We start from the raw sequence: 16,542 nt of genomic DNA, 5'->3' as shown, positions 1-16,542 counted from the left end.
CTGCGCTCTCATAATTTCTGAAAATGCAGAACGAGTGAATCAACCCCGACCAGAAATTTTAAGCTTTAATAACTTTGAAATGAAATAATTTTTTTATCATATATTCTTGTAAAATGCTATGGCAATATAAAAGTCGTAATATTATACAGAAAATTTGAAATATTAACTTCAAATCTGTGTCTTTGAACCTTTAAATTGACCAATCGGAACTAAAGATGACTGTTATGAATCGGGCAACTTTGAAATCTATGCCAGTGAGTATAATGTAATTTACCAACTAGTTAATGACTTGATTAAAATTTTGAAAAGAAAAATCCAATCTCAGCAGGTTAAAATACAGTATTAAGGTTGTCATCATCAGAATTTTTTTTATTATTTTTATCATGTTTTTTTTTCAAGAGAAAGCTTCAATTTGAAAATGTATTTTTGATACAGCAACGCCTGTTTTTCAGTCAAAATTTTTATGATGAAAAAAATATTACATTTATTTCTTAAATCATTTAATTTCTATAAAATACTTGATTCTGGTTGGATAAGAAAATATTTTGATAACTGCATCAACAAAATATAGAGTTCTGATTGCACTAAGCAATCGGAACTACTTTGGCTGACTTAAGGCTTTATACGTGTATATTTCCCGCTTCCAAATTACTTTTTTAGGGAATAATTAAATAGTTTTACTTTAATAGATATTTCCCTGAATTTTCCCTAAATCTGTGCTAAACTAACCAAAAGCGCTGTATGACAACAATAAAGTTATGGGAAAGAATGAAGGAAATCAGCATGTTAAATGAATTCTTTGAAATAAGTGGTATGAACAAAAAAACGATGAAAACATGATTTAATGCTATTAAAGCTTAAAAAAATATCGTTGATGTGTTAAATCTTAGGAAATGATTGATCGAGAAAAACGACAACGCATGAATTAGGACGGAATTCTTAACAGCAAGTAACATACTATTTCAGATTTAACAGCATTGGCAGGTTGTGATACGTATTTATTTGTTTGAATTGAAATTCAGATCAAAAAGAGCGAATAGGAAATCCAAATGAAAATTTCTATGATCTAGAAGAATATTTGAGTAGCCTCCCTTAACCATGTTTACTTTTACGAACCTAAAGGGGGAAATAAAACCCATTGGGATTTAGCAGAATATAATGCCACAAAAGGTAAGGTTTTCTGTTGAATAACTGTAATGACTAATGACACGACAACATTTGAGAACTTTTATTTTCGGTAGGCCCTGGAAGTAGGCTAAGTCATTTTAAATATCTTAGCATATGTTTGTAGTATTTGTACATGTAACTGTATTTGTGATCGGGATCAAGATTCAAATTATTATGTTTATGAATAGTTAGTTCCCTTTAGATAAAGAATTGAAACAGCACGTGTTTTATCATTTTGGCGCACTGAATGGTTTTCCACAGGATATTACAGTGGCGACGAGGTGGACATATTGTTTATTTCGAGGCATAAAGGTGTCGGAGACATTTGTGCATAAACAAAAATGGCGCATATCGGGAAACTCGGAGAATTCAGCGATGGTAAGGAGACATTTGTGAACTACGTGGAGAGGATGGAGCAGTATTTTGAAGCAAATGAAGTCAAAAATGAAAAAAGGGTAGCGGTGTTTCTGTCGGTAGTTGGACCATCGACGTATGGTGCCCTTAAGAATCTACTTCAGCCTGCCTTGCCGAAAGAAAAGTCATTTAAAGACATAGTAAAAACTCTCACAGACTACTACATGCCAAAACCTTTAGTGATCTCGGAACGCTTCAAATTCAACAAGAGAAACCAGAGAGAAGGTGAGACAGTAAATGAGTATGTATGTGAGTTAAAGAACTTGTCCAAATATTGTGAATTTAAGGACTTTTTGAAGGAGGCACTGAGAGATAGACTTGTTTGTGGACTAAAATATGAAGCCATTCAAAAGAAATTACTGTCCGAGGCAGATCTCACTTTCGAAAAAGCAATACGGATAGCCACAGCAATGGAAACTGCGGAAAAGGATACTTTGTCATTCACCGGTAATTCTACACCAGTTCATTATGTGAAATCAAAGCCAAATCATTGGAGGGACAGAAAAGGTAAAAACCCGAAGCCCATGGTGACAGTAAGACAGTGTTTTCGTTGTGGGGGAAAACATGATGCAGATACATGTAAATTTAAGAACACGAAGTGTTTCAAATGTGATAAGATTGGACATTTGGCAAAGAAATGCAGACATGAAAGGGGGAATCCAAAGTTCAATGGAAAACCTACTCTATATGTGAATGAGGACTCCAAATTTGATCACAGTGAAGAGTATCATCATGAAGAGCACAGTATCTACTCTGTTTTCAACATGGAGACATCAGGCAAAACGAAGGACTATTCAGTTGACCTAGAGCTAGGAGACAAACTTGTGAAGTTTCAGATCGACACAGGCAGTGCGAGAACAATAGTGAATGAATCAGTCTACCGAAATAGACTCTCTGAGTTTAATCTCAAGAAATCGTCAGCATCGCTTAAATCCTACACCAAGGAGGAAATTCCAATTCTAGGTGAATTTGAAGTGACTGCCAAGTATGGTGAACAATGTGTGCCACAAATGTTACTTCTTGTGGTTAAGGGAAACCAGCCCTGTCTTCTAGGAAGAGATTGGTTGTCAAAGATCAGACTGAATTGGGAAAACATTTTCTCGGTGACAAGTGGATCGGTAGACACTTTACTAAAGGAGTACGAGGATTTATTCAAGGAAAATTCAGATCCAATAAAGAACTTCAAAGCTCAGATCAGAATCAAAGAACACTGCCAACCAATTTTTTGCAAGGCCCGTCCAGTCCCTTATGCCCTCAAGGAAAAAGTGGAGGCAGAATTAAAGAAACTCGAAGAAAGAGGAGTGATTTATCCGGTAAAAACAAGCGAGTGGGCCGCCCCGATAGTGGTGGTTCCAAAACCAGATAAATCCGTGAGACTTTGTGGTGACTACAAAGTCACTGTAAATCGTGTCATCAGTGAAGAACAGTATCCCTTACCTAATACGGATGATATGTTTGCGACTCTAGCAGGAGGACAGAAGTTCACAAAACTTGATTTGCGACAAGCGTATTCTCAGTTGGAGCTGAGTAGTGACTCGGAAGAGTATCTCACAGTAAACACCCATTTAGGACTTTATCGTTATAGAAGACTAGCCTATGGGGTGAGTTCAGCTAGTGCCATTTTCCAAGGAGTAATGGACAAGATTTTAAGCGGACTTCCGTATGTGGTGTGTCGCATTGATGATATCCTGATCACGGCTCCAGATGATGATTCTCATGTCAAGACCATCCAAGAAGTGTTTCGCCGTCTGCGAGAGCACAATATCACACTTCGGAAGGACAAATGCATCTTCATGGCTGATCAAGTGATATACATGGGATTTTTGGTAGACAAACAGGGGATACATCCTACAGATGAGAAGATTGCTGCAATACGTGATGCTCCTAGACCCAAAGATGTAAAGGAAGTAAAAGCATACTTAGGACTCTTAAACTATTATGGAGCATTCTTACCAAATTTAAGTACGGTACTACAGCCTTTACACCAATTACTGAAAAAGGGGGAAAATTGGTCATGGACAGACAAGTGTGAAGAGAGTTTCGAGAACAGCAAACAGATGATTACGAAAGGAAAACTGTTAGTTTTTTATGATATGAACAAACCTCTTCGTCTAGCATGTGATTCTTCTTCATACGGCCTTGGAGCTGTAGTGTCTCACATTATGGAGGATGGATCAGAAAGGCCTGTTGCCTTTGCTTCAAGGACTTTGAATTCCAGTGAACGTAACTATGCACAAGTGGAAAAGGAAGCATTGTCCATCATATTTGGGGTAAAAAAATTCCATAAATACCTGTATGGAAGGACATTCACTCTAATCACAGACCACAAGCCATTGGTCACTATTTTTGGACCAAAGAATGGAGTACCTACCTTAGCTGCTGCGATAATGCAGAGATGGGCTCTCATACTATCAGGATACCAGTACCAGATACAGTATCGAGCATCGCAGGAACATGGAAACTGTGATTCATTATCGAGACCTCCTATTTCTGATAACCAGGCACAGGAAGACTATGAAGATGTCTACTTCTCTGAACTGGATGATGTAGAACTTCTTATTTCAAACACTGACATTGCTAAAGCAACAAAAATGGATCCGGTGCTATCTAAGGTACATGAACTTACCTTAACTGGATGGCCCAATCACAATGCAGATCCAGAACTTCAACCATTCTTTGAGAGGAGGATATCTCTGAGTGTAGAGCAAGGAGTTGTGTTATGGGGAATCCGAGTTGTGATTCCTAAGACTCTAAGAAAGCGCATACTTGAAGAACTTCATGTGGAACATCTGGGTATGTGCAGGATGAAGTCACTAGCGCGTGGATATCTATGGTGGCCTAACCTAGATAAGGACATAGAGGAAGTTGTCGAAAAATGTCCGTCATGTACATGTATATCCGTAAGAAACAGTCCAAAATCAGCACCACTGCATCCCTGGATCTGGGCTACAAGACCATTTCAGAGGATACATATTGATTATGCTGACTACAAGGGTCAATCCTTACTTATAGTTTATGACAGCTATTCTAAGTGGATAGACGCCATTCCGGTAAGATCCATGACAAGCTTAATGACAATCGACAAGCTCAGAATGCTGTTTGCATCCACAGGACTACCCGAAGAGATAGTTAGTGATAACAGGACACAATTCACCTCAAGTGAATTTAAGGAGTTTGCACGACTGAACGGAATAAAGCACACATTGGTACCACCTTACCACCCACAGTCAAACGGATTTGCTGAGAGAGGTGTTCAGATAGTCAAAAAGGCATTGAAATGTAAGGAAGTTGATGGGAAGCCGCACTCCCTCGAACATAAACTGGCTGACCTACTTCTTAAATATAGGATAACACCACATACTACCACAGGAGTTGCTCCTGCAGAGCTTTTCCTAAAAAGGCAGCTTAGATCCCGCCTGTCTCTAATAAAACCTGATAATGGAAAACGAGTGGAAAATTTTCAGCAGAAGATGAAACAAAATCATGAAAGAGGAGTCTTTAAAGTATAGAAATTCCACACTGGGGAGAAAGTACAGGTGAAAACAACCATTCAAGCTGGCAAATGGAAATGGATTCCAGGCTATATTCACAAGGTGATGGGACCTCTGACATATCTCGTGAAGGTTGGCAACCGCACCCGATATTGTCATTGCGATCACTTGCTGAGTTGTAAAGCTGATCTTCCACAGGAAAAACTGAACATCAATATCTTCGACTCCGCTGTAGATGTTAACTCTACACCAATTCATGCACGTGTAACATCTCCGTCTAATGCACCTGAACGCATTCCACATTCCAGAGCTCAAACCCAGTCACCGGACCCGAGTGACAATCAACCCATTTCTTCAGCTGACTCTCCGCCGTCCAATCCAAACACACCCGTTCCAATAACACCGGTCAAGCGTAATCCCGCACGTGAAAGAAATGCACCCAAAAGACTGATCGAGGAAATTTAAATAGTTACTTGTGAATTTAAAGATGCTGTATTGACTTGTTAAAGTTTATTGACTGGCTAAAATTATTTGAGGTTTAAATTGATTTGTAGTAAAGTTTTGAAGGGATCAAATGTAAGAGGGGAGGAGTGTAGTATTTGTACATGTAATTGTATTTGTGATCGGGATCAAGATTCAAATTATTATGTTTATGAATAGTCAGTTCCCTTTAGATAAAGAATTGAAACAGCACGTGTTTTATCATTTTGGCGCACTGAATGGTTTTCCACAGGATATTACAATGTTACATTTTTTTATCGAAGTATGAAAGAAAAAAAAATGAAGGGAAAACATTTTCATTGTACAGCAACATCACTAGCATAAGGGGTGTATCTCTCCCAATTGAGTTGATTGAATAGAATGAGGATCAAAGCAATCACAGACCTTAAAACAGCAGGTACCTTGGGGAAGTACACCGCCCGAACCCAATGTGTGTTCCTTGTCATAATCTAGAAATTTCAAAAAATATCAATAGGCAATTCTGTGTGAAGATAATGGCCTTACAATTAGTTTAAAAAAACGGCAATCAATACTTGGAATATTGATAGATTTTATGTGCTGTTAATGTCATTGTTTCAACCATAAACTTTTTGAAATGATGATTTAACGATACTGTTGATATTCTTGCTTCATCATCTTGTTCATCAATAATTTACTAATTACTTCAAGAAGGTGTTCGTTCGTGAATACTACTCTTGCATATCGAATCATCTGTGAGATAAAAACCCCATTTGCAGTCGTTTTAAAAAAAATGGAAGTGGATGCCTGAAAGAACATCACGTTTTTCATAAAGCTTTGTTGTAACGTTACCATTAACGACTCCAGTGAAATATCGAAACATGAAACATACCTGTCAAACTCTGTTGTATTTTTTATTTCAGAATCACTGGGATATATTTTTTCGATATAAGAATGTACATAACTATTGTGAATTCAAAATACCTTTTGCATATTATGTGACACACTTTCCCAGGTCATTAAAATACACAATACACCAAATACACAAGTTCCAAAGCCGGAGAAGGTTACACTTGTCCAACGTGACTTTTTTTTGTTTTCTAACACTTAAATATCCCATTCGGGATAGAATAGGTCCCAAGTACCTCCCGTGTGAAACCGGGTTAGAATAGGTCCTCAGTACCCCCTTGCTTGTCGTTAAAAGGCGACTAAATGGGGTGGTCCTTCGGATGAGACCGTATAAACCGAGGCCCCATGTCACAGCAGGTGTGGCACGACATAAAGATCCCTCCCTGCTCAATGGCCCTGAGTGCCGAGCATAGGCCCAAATTTGCAGCCCTTCACCGGCAATGGTGACGTCTCCATATCAGTGAAATATTCTGGAGAGGGACGTTAAACAGTATACAATCAATCAATCGTACACTTAAACCTTTTTTTTTTATTTGTTGTGGTTTCATTTCCATAAATCAGTTAGTCAGTGTTTAGGAAGGAGACATTTATCTTTTTATTTTTTACTGCGAAGATAATCATTATGATTATTTACAATTTAGAACAAGTGATCTTCATTGATCAATCATAAGTTGTTTAACGTCCAATATGAATATGTTAATTGCTCACCTGAGCACAGTGACTAGAAAAGAGACCAAAAATCTGTTCAGTTTTGAAAAGATTACATATATACTTTATTTGCCTATAATTCTTTTCTCGGATTAAATTTTGGTCTGTAATTTTGTGTTCAATTTATACGCGAGTTATTTAAGGAATCACTGACTAGTGAGTAGAGTACGCCAGGGCATCAAAGAGAATTGGGAATATGGGATAATTTGCATAACGGGGGCGAAGCGTGTGAAGACAACATAAACATATTAGGCCTCCCAAGCATCAGACACAGAGATAGATGCACACGAGATTTGCATGCATATACGGTCTACTTAGCCCCTGACCTATCGACCTGCCTAATTTACATTCCGGTAGAATTATCGAGAAATCACCACCGCTAATTTCCCACACAAGTTATCACAAAGAAAAAAATAGAAAGGGAAGTAAAAAGAGATAAGAATTTTTCTAGACGCCTGAAATATTTTATTTTATATGCATTTCCGACAATTTTCGAAGTTAATGCCTGGATATATTTGATAATTTATGTATTTTTAGATTTAACACAAGTGTTTACCTATTTAGAAAATTTTATTTGTATCTTAAGGAAGCGTTACCTATTTGTTTAATGATGAAAATGTAACGTTAATGTCATTCCAAAAAAATATTATTTGAAACCATTTCAAAATTGTAAGGGATTTACTTGATATTGTCAACCGGTTTTGGCAAAATTTTGTACCAACTTATAAGCGTGTCATTGTCAAATCACACCAAAATAACGTCAACCACCCCAAGACTTTTACTCGGACCGACTTATAGTCAAGTATATACGGTAAATATGGCCCCAACATAGATAAAAAATTGGGAGGGTATGAGTTGAACGAAAAGTAAGTATGATTACATATTTTTTGATAAACTGTGGCTTGTTCCCTGTAAGTTTGAACATTTGCTGTGGCCCGATTCTACCCCAGGGGGTAATGATTTGGACATAAATGAAAGTACACTTCCCGTGGAAAAAATATTACAAATCATGGATTTAGTGTTTTTTCAAAAGAATGTATTGAAATTATTTTCCCAGTGTTTTTCTGAATAATCATTTATCACCAACTGTGGCCACAACTTAACTAAAGTGGTTATCATATAAACAAACTTAAACCAAGCTTGCTTGAGGATGCTTTATTATAAAAAATAATTCTTGGCTTTGCTGTTCTCAGGGAGAAAATTTTTCTAAGATTTGACCCTATATATTTTTTTTTATAAAAGTTTGATCATTCACTGTGCCTCCGGCCTTTCTCTAGAGGTCCTTAGAAGGAGATTTAAATGATTCTCTGAAATATTTTATATATATATATATATGTAAATTATAGATCGTCCACAGTCACCCCAAAGATTTAATGGGGTAATGGTTTGAACATAATTGAATCTACACTATACCTGTAGATACTTCAACATGAATATGACCAATGATGGCTTTACCTTTCTTTAGAAGACGATGTTTAAAAGATTTGTTCTATTTATTATTATATTAAGTTTGATCGTCAATTGAAAAGATTTCAAAAACGCTTTCCAATAATTTGCTATTATCTCCCCTTCAAATAGGACATCGACATTCATTTGAAAAAAAAACAAAAAAAAAAACACTTGAATGACCTTCTCCCAAGTGACAAAAAAATTTTCACACAGTATAATGTAAAACTGAGCTCACTAAATGATACCCTTCCTGCTTTAGAATTATGAAAATAATTTAATGCTTTGCCATGGGATACCCGAAACAAGTATCTAATTGAAAAGTAAAATAGGAGGTGCACAATGTTATTACGTAATTTAAACTGAAAAAAATAACTATAGCTGTAGCTATACTCAAGGTAGTTGACCAGCAATATGTACAACCTGTCGTCCAAAAAATTAAATTTTAGCAATTAAATAAAGGAATATACATAGGTTCGCAGCACTTATCATAAATTCATAGTTTATAAATTTAACTGAAATTTTAAATGGCTATGCCTTTGTAATATTGCAAATCATAAATGACCCATAAACCGCACGTATAAGTGCTAAAATTATGTGACTTCGATATTATGTGGAAATTATAAATTAAAAACATCTAAATGTCCTCAACATGTTCATTTAAATCATATTACATTTTTTGATATCAGGAAAGTCATAATAAGAATCGTTTATCCCTTTAAAGTATGTATATTATCCTTCCATTTGTACCTACTGCGCTGTACAGATTGTTCAGAATAATGTGTAAATTTTACAGATTAAGGTGTAAAATTTACACTCAAAAGTGTTCATTACACAGATACATGTGTAAAACTTACATTTTTTAGTGCAAATTATAAATAAAAATTTAGAGTGTAAAATTTACACGTTAAAGAAAAAGATTTACACATTAAAGTGTAGAATTTCAAGATTTGTAAATTTTTCATATTGCAATTGAAGTGTTAATTTAACACATTAATGTGTGAATCTTTCAGATTGAAGTGTAAACTTTACGCATTAATGTCTAAAATTTACAGATTATCATGTACAGTTTTCAAATAAAAGTGCACATTTTTCAAATAAATGTGCACTATTTACAAATTAAAGTGTAAAATTTTCAAAATAAAGTGTACAATGTACAAATTAAAAATATATTTTACAATTTTACTCTGTAAATTTTACACTTTAAAATGTAAATTAACACTTTAAAGTGTAAAATTTACAGAGTAAAGTGAAACTTTTACAGATATAAGTGTAAAATTAACATATTAAAGTATAAAATTTCAGATTAAAGCATTACTAATACGCTTCTGCAGATCACACTCTGTAAACAGTTATTTAAGCAATGAATCAACGTAACAATATACTATTAAAGGCATAAAATTGCACGTTAGAAATGTTTCAAAAGGTTTCAGGAACTTTTACGTTAAAACTGAAAGTGAATTTGAGAGTGGTGTCGAATTTGAAAGTTTAATTCTCTTTCAAAGTTTTTGGTTGTTCCGGTATAACAAACAATTGATTGCATGAATGTTCGGGAAATAATTTGATTTTTCTTTCCTGAATGAGTTTTCATATTTCCCTCACTATCATGCAATCAATGTATATTATTTTATTTTTACAGTTTAAAAATAGATTTCAACATTCGTACGTCAATCTAACACATCCCTCTATTTTAATGGAAATATCTAGATTTGAACAATAAGACCGAATTTATACTATTTACAACTTTTCTGGAAGAAACTTAATATTAGAAATTTTGATGTGATAATGTTTTAAAATTATTTTACTAATTTTTTAAATAGAGAATTAACAACAATCTCAAATCTTTGAAACAGGAAGAGGTGCTTGTCACCAATAATTGTCATCACCCCGATAAAATTCGGTTATTAGTCAGTCTGTCCCCAAATTTTGCATAACTAATAGAGAATTTACAAATTATATACAAGATTTATACACATCGATACAACAGGTGAAACCAGTATTCAATCGATTTCTACACATTGATTGTTTTTTATTCCCTCTTATTAAACAAGAATTTGCAGCGTAATATGTAGATGTCGCAGACTCTGAAGCTCTAGTCCAGGTTTTGATTTTGGCCTTCTGCATGATTTTTTTTTTTTTTTTTTTGCATTATTTTTTTTTCAATTTTTCATTCATAATTTGACAAATTTAATGGTATTATACCACTAAATAGTAAAATAAATTTTTAAAGTTAAAAACAAACCAATTATTCAGTAAAAAGATGCTACTGAATGAGAACTGAAAATTTACTGAAATGTTTTTTCCATTTAATCGACCGAATGGAAACTGAATGATCACGGAAAAGTCTCGGAAAAGAATCTTTTCAGTGACCTTTTCCAGGACATTCAGTTACCATTCTGTCGACCGAATGGTGTTATTTCATCCTGTGAAAATAAAAGAAAATTTTTTCTTCATTTGATAGCTATAATTTCTCAGAGGAGGTTTCGATTAGGAAACTCTGACAAAAAAATTCTAGTAGTATTGATTTCATGTTTTGTACAAAGTGTCAGTTTCCCTAGGTAGAGAGTATCAATTTCAGTTATGACCTTGCTAAAGCACTATTTCAGTACTTGTTATAACAAAATCTACCCTTCAAAACGGAATAAACAGAACGGAGAGCAATTATTAATCGATTCACATTGCACAACTTTCAAAAATTTATATCCTTTGATTTTATCTGTTTGGTTTGAAAATTGTTTTTCGATGTAATGCACGGATATTCCATTTCCAATCAATTATTATAATTAAAAAAGCATAACGTTCTGGAAAGACATTTAAATTGATCGATTCTGATGTACCTTCATTTGTTTTTTTTCTTGACACCGTAGAGACAAATTTGCGTTCGAACTGAATGAAAAATTGGAATACTATCAAAATCTCATTATATCTATAGGTATGTATTTTTCTTTGACATGAAAAAGCGTTTCAAATCAGAAAAATTACAAAAACTTTTTTTTTGAATTATTGGAACATGAAATAAGGAAAATAACTTTAGATTTTATACGTGTTAAAAACTATGAGATAGGAATGTGGAATGTTTTGCAAAAGATTCATTTATTAAGGTAGGATTCTACTCTGGTTTCTGACTAAATAATATTCAATGTATATGTGCTTATATGTCATATATTTAGGTGTAAAAGATAAAAAAGACCATATTTTTCTTTCCTCAGCACGGTTGTCAACTTTAAATAGAAATGGTAAAGAGCGTTTGAAAACGAGCAGAGACTATATTTTTGGCAAAATTGTGTCTTATGAAAATATCTTCTGTTCTGCCTATCACAATTGTTATAGAACAATGAATTAAGTTGTAGCTTTTGCATAATCAAAAACATGAAATAACAAATCAAATGTAAGTTAAATTAAATAAAAGGGATTTTCGAAATTTATCTAATAAATATGATTTTCAAACAAACAAGAACAATGTTAGATTTAAAGTCTTCCAATCAAAGTACAGATTTCAGCCAAAAATCCGCAATTTTGTTCTATCTTACTAAACAATCAAATTTAAATGTTTTTGTGTCATTTTGTATTTTCTTGTGACAAGTTTACAACATGTTAAAAAAGAAATATTTTAAAGTAAGAAGCATTTGAAAATCACTAATATATCTTTAAAAATAAAGAAAAACAGAAAGAGAATTTTCAAACTAGCCAATATCCATTTCAGTTAAATTATTTATGTCCATTATATAATGTCATGTTATGAACCCTATGTGGTTTCATTTTTTAATGCAAAAAGAAAAAACATACAATCTTTTGATACGGAAGAATGATTGCCAAAAGTAATATTTCATTTGTCATGTTCAGAAAAATGTAATCTTAAGCTTGACTTTACCTTGCCTCTAATATTAAAGGGTCAAATTTAATTTCACTGATACCATCACTGATACCATCACTTACCGATATTGTCTTGTTGATTCTGTGAAATTTTCATTTATTTAAAAAAAAAGTATGAGAAGAATCCTACTTTAACCACTGAAAATAATTCTTTTTTTATACTTAACAAATGTGGCAATTCGTTGTGTATTATTTAAAAATATACAAAACATTAAAAGTAGAAATCTACAAAATTAAAACCCCCTCTTCGGTCGTCAGCTCCTGCTCAGTATTCTGTCCATAGTTTAACAAATTGAATACACTCGCGAAACATAAATACCGGGGCCTGTTTCACAAAACTCTCTCATGGCTAAGATATTTCTTAAGAAAGAAAATTATCTTGAGATTGCACCATAGTCTTTTCACAAAAATGTCATATAATTTGATAATCTTAAGATCTTTCAAAATCTTAAGACAACTAGATACATGCTATAAGTCTAAAGTGAAACTGGCTACAGTTTATCTTTTGGCTAAAAAAAACAAGAAAATTTAAAGATAAAGGGTTTTTAGGGATTAAACAATCATTTGGACTATATCAGACAATTCCGATCATTAACCCCCCCCCCACCATAGAAAAATAAAAAAAAAGAAAAAATGACAATAAATAAACGATAGAAACCTAAAATGTATGTTTCATGTTTTTTAAGAGCCATTCTCTGTAATGATTTGAAATTTTATATAGGAGCTGTGGCACGCATAGTCTCAGAATTTCTCCAAACTCTCTATGATAAAAGGCATTGATACCCTGAACTGAAATCAGGCAAAAATTGGTTGCTATGTTTTATAGTTACCATGGCAACATGTCTTAAAGTTCGAAAAATGGCATTTTTTAACATGTTTAGAGCCCCATAGTTAACATTTGCGGCAAAGCAAACAATTGTTAATGACTGTTTCCAAAAGTTGAAGGTAAGATGTCTCAAATGCATGATAAACATGTTCGCTAAATCAACTTTTACATACGTTACTATGGTAACAAAGTATTCAAAAGTAAAAAAAAATATTCATTGAATTTTATGAAGTCATACTCGTAAAAATGAAAAGCAATTATAGGATGAAATGTTACCAAATAATAGAAAAAAGAGCCTTGAAACACATACCAAGAAAAAATATGATATTTCATTTTGGTTGGCAATGGTTGCCAAGGTTTTTATGCCCCATAGAGCCTTCAAAGTAACACTATGTATGTTTAAATATGATCCTATCTTTTAAAAAAAGCACATTTCCTCATAACTAATGATCAATTTTATAAGATGTTGGTGTGCTCCAAATTTTCCCGTTTCGAAAAATTCAGATTAGATTCTTTAAATAGGGCGTTGCTATGGAAATAAGCAGAAAATATATGCTTAAAAACCTGAAAAATATTTTGTTTCCTTGGATACGTACCCTTAAATGTAGATTCCCAAAACTTTAATGATTGATATTTATTAACAGCTAACTTGACTTTTAATTTTGACTATCATCCAATCTCTAAGTGGATGCAAGAAGTTGGCACACAGGGTTTAATATTGATATAAAGTTAAAAAAATCGAACATTTTCCCTTCTTGGTAACCATAGCAACAGTGTTGTTTTATTCATCAAATTTTATCGATATATGATATTTAACTTCAGTTCTAACAGATAAGACTATTCCAGCTGAGCTCTTTAATTTGTTTCTTGATTAAATGGCAATTTAATTCTTAATGCAGCGGAAAAAAATTCACTTTTAAGCACTGGTACTTTGTTTCCATGGTAACACTACAAGGTAGCAATTATACCCAATTTTTCTTATGGTTTTGGTGTTGCAAGGTCCTAAGGATGCATATTTGCCAGTCTTGAATTTTCATGTTTTTCCTCAAGACAGTAGCATTAACCCAATCTTAGTGTCTGATTTTGCTTGGTTACACTGTGTTACCATGGCAACCATAAACGTTATTTATAGAATAATATTGCTTATACTTATATACTTAAGGTCAAACATTTTCATTGTTTTTCTTAAGTCAATGATTGAGTTTAAGCATGTAACACCTACCATTAGTGAATATGGAGTGTTTTTCAGCATATTTCAGCATTTTAAATGTATTCCAAATGTACCCTTGGTTACCACTTACTTAGAGATTTATTCTAAACAGTTTCTTCACAGTATAAGTGACATCAAGGTGTCATGTTTTTGTTAGAATGGTTTGTTTGCTTTTTCTAGTTTTTATTAAGCCACAGTCAGGATTTAAAGTGGCTGAAAATCTCGATTTTTCAAACTTTTCCGGCTGTTGCCATAGCAACCGAGACACTTAGCAACGAAATTTTGTTTGATATTTGTTTCTGGTGTCAAGCACTAAGCATGGGTGAAGTTTCATCAAAATCGGTGACCATGCGTGGCAACGAAGTTTAAGTGGTTACAGAGAATGGCAATTAACTTTATTCATTTCAAGTCATTTTTTCTGCACCCTCCAAGCTGAAATTGCCCCCCCCCCCCACAAAAAATGCTTCGGATTTTAAAGGCCATGTATAAGTGTACAATGTAAAATCCATATGTCATAAATAATTTTATTCAATATTGTTTAATTTGAATTCAATACCCTACATTGATATCACAATATTTATGACAAAGCATTGCTAACTTATTCCTTTTTTTTAAAATGGCTTACGTAATACACTATATTTCCATTAGTGAACTCTTCAGAATTAGAGGCGCGTTTGGTCGTCTGACTGGGACAACTTGGCGTTGAGGATAATACAAAACATACCAGTCTCAATCTAATTTAAAATGTTTTGTGCATTTGTCATTCTAACTAAAAAATTGAAGAACTAAAAGACATATGAAAGAGAGCGAACACTCAAGTTTATCATCCATTAATAAAAAAATATATGACATTTCCAATGTATGTTTATTGTCTTTAAATTTACCATTACGATAAATCGATACATACGATGTCCAATAGATGTAAATTAATTTTTCTTGTCATCTCTACTCTTGATATAAATAAAGTCCATAAGTATTAAATATCTCATATGCAATGTGTTAGTATTTGTTCTTCGACTTTCAACATGCTGTTTACATGTTAATGTTACCTTTGTCCCAGAAATCCCGCGAGATTTGTACATTCTCCGACTTTTTAAAAAAAAAGAGCGCACGAAGAACTATAACTCTTCAATACTGGAAATAGAACGTATTCGAGATACTTGTAGTCTAATTATTGATAGGTAACGTAAAAATAATAAATATCTCAATTTATTATATACCTAATGTGTATTACTCAATTTTACTGTAGATTAAACGCAATCACGTGACGTCGTGATCCGACTTTCCGGATCACCAACATGTTGTTTTCTGAATCTATATCACCACTCTCTGAAACTGATGACGTAGTACACATAAATATGACGTTATTTTTCTTGCGCGTTAAAAAGTACCTTGTAATTATGCTTTGTTTAATGGATTTATATTAAACAATTGATCTCTAAAGGTTTATTTTAATATATTTAGCCAGTTATAAGGGGGTATATAATAAATTTATCATTATAACAGTAATTCTGCGTTTCTGCGCTTCGCGTCTCGTTAGATCTGATGATCCGCGCCTGTCAACTTGACGTGATACGACCCTTCGGATCAAGTTACTGTTATAATAATATATATAGAGTAAACTACGAAGTATTTACATTTTTATGGATTAGATAAGTCCAAGAAATAAAAAAAAATTCAATACTTTTTATACTTTTTATTTTGTTTCATTGTGGTGGTTTTTTTTTTAGAAATTAGAAAGTGAACATTTCAATGAGTCGTACAAATTAAGATAAAATCAAATAATTTTGATTGTTGAGGTATCCTTCATTAATGAACATTCAATACGCTGTATAGCATTTGATGGTGTATGTACATGCTTTCTTATTGGTTACTGAATAGTATTGAAATTGTTAAATTTTATCAAAATTGTTAAGTATTGATTGAAAATTGTTCTTTCATTTCACTTCTTTATCTGTTAGCATTCTTATTTTGTTTTTGCAGTTGTGGAAGCTTTAGATTTTAGACTTTTCAAAATATTTTAATCATGTGGTTTTTGT

The 16,542-nt window shown here is 33.2% G+C and overlaps 1 protein-coding gene across 1 annotated transcript; it reads left to right on the top strand.

Moving 5' to 3' along the window:
- The first annotated feature begins 1,508 nt into the window (after positions 1-1,508).
- Positions 1,509-5,090, top strand: LOC134266105 (uncharacterized protein K02A2.6-like). The gene has a single exon (XM_062748339.1). It carries the CDS (start codon positions 1,509-1,511, stop codon positions 5,088-5,090), a length of 3,582 nt encoding a protein of 1,193 aa, XP_062604323.1.
- The last annotated feature ends 11,452 nt before the right edge of the window (positions 5,091-16,542 follow it).

This window comes from Saccostrea cucullata, unplaced genomic scaffold (assembly GCF_032062105.1).
Source record: "Saccostrea cucullata isolate Sc308-1 unplaced genomic scaffold, CSIRO_AGI_Scuc_v1 ctg2915, whole genome shotgun sequence".
Lineage (NCBI taxonomy): Eukaryota > Metazoa > Mollusca > Bivalvia > Ostreida > Ostreidae > Saccostrea > Saccostrea cuccullata.
This window is presented reverse-complemented; position numbering and strand designations above follow the sequence as displayed.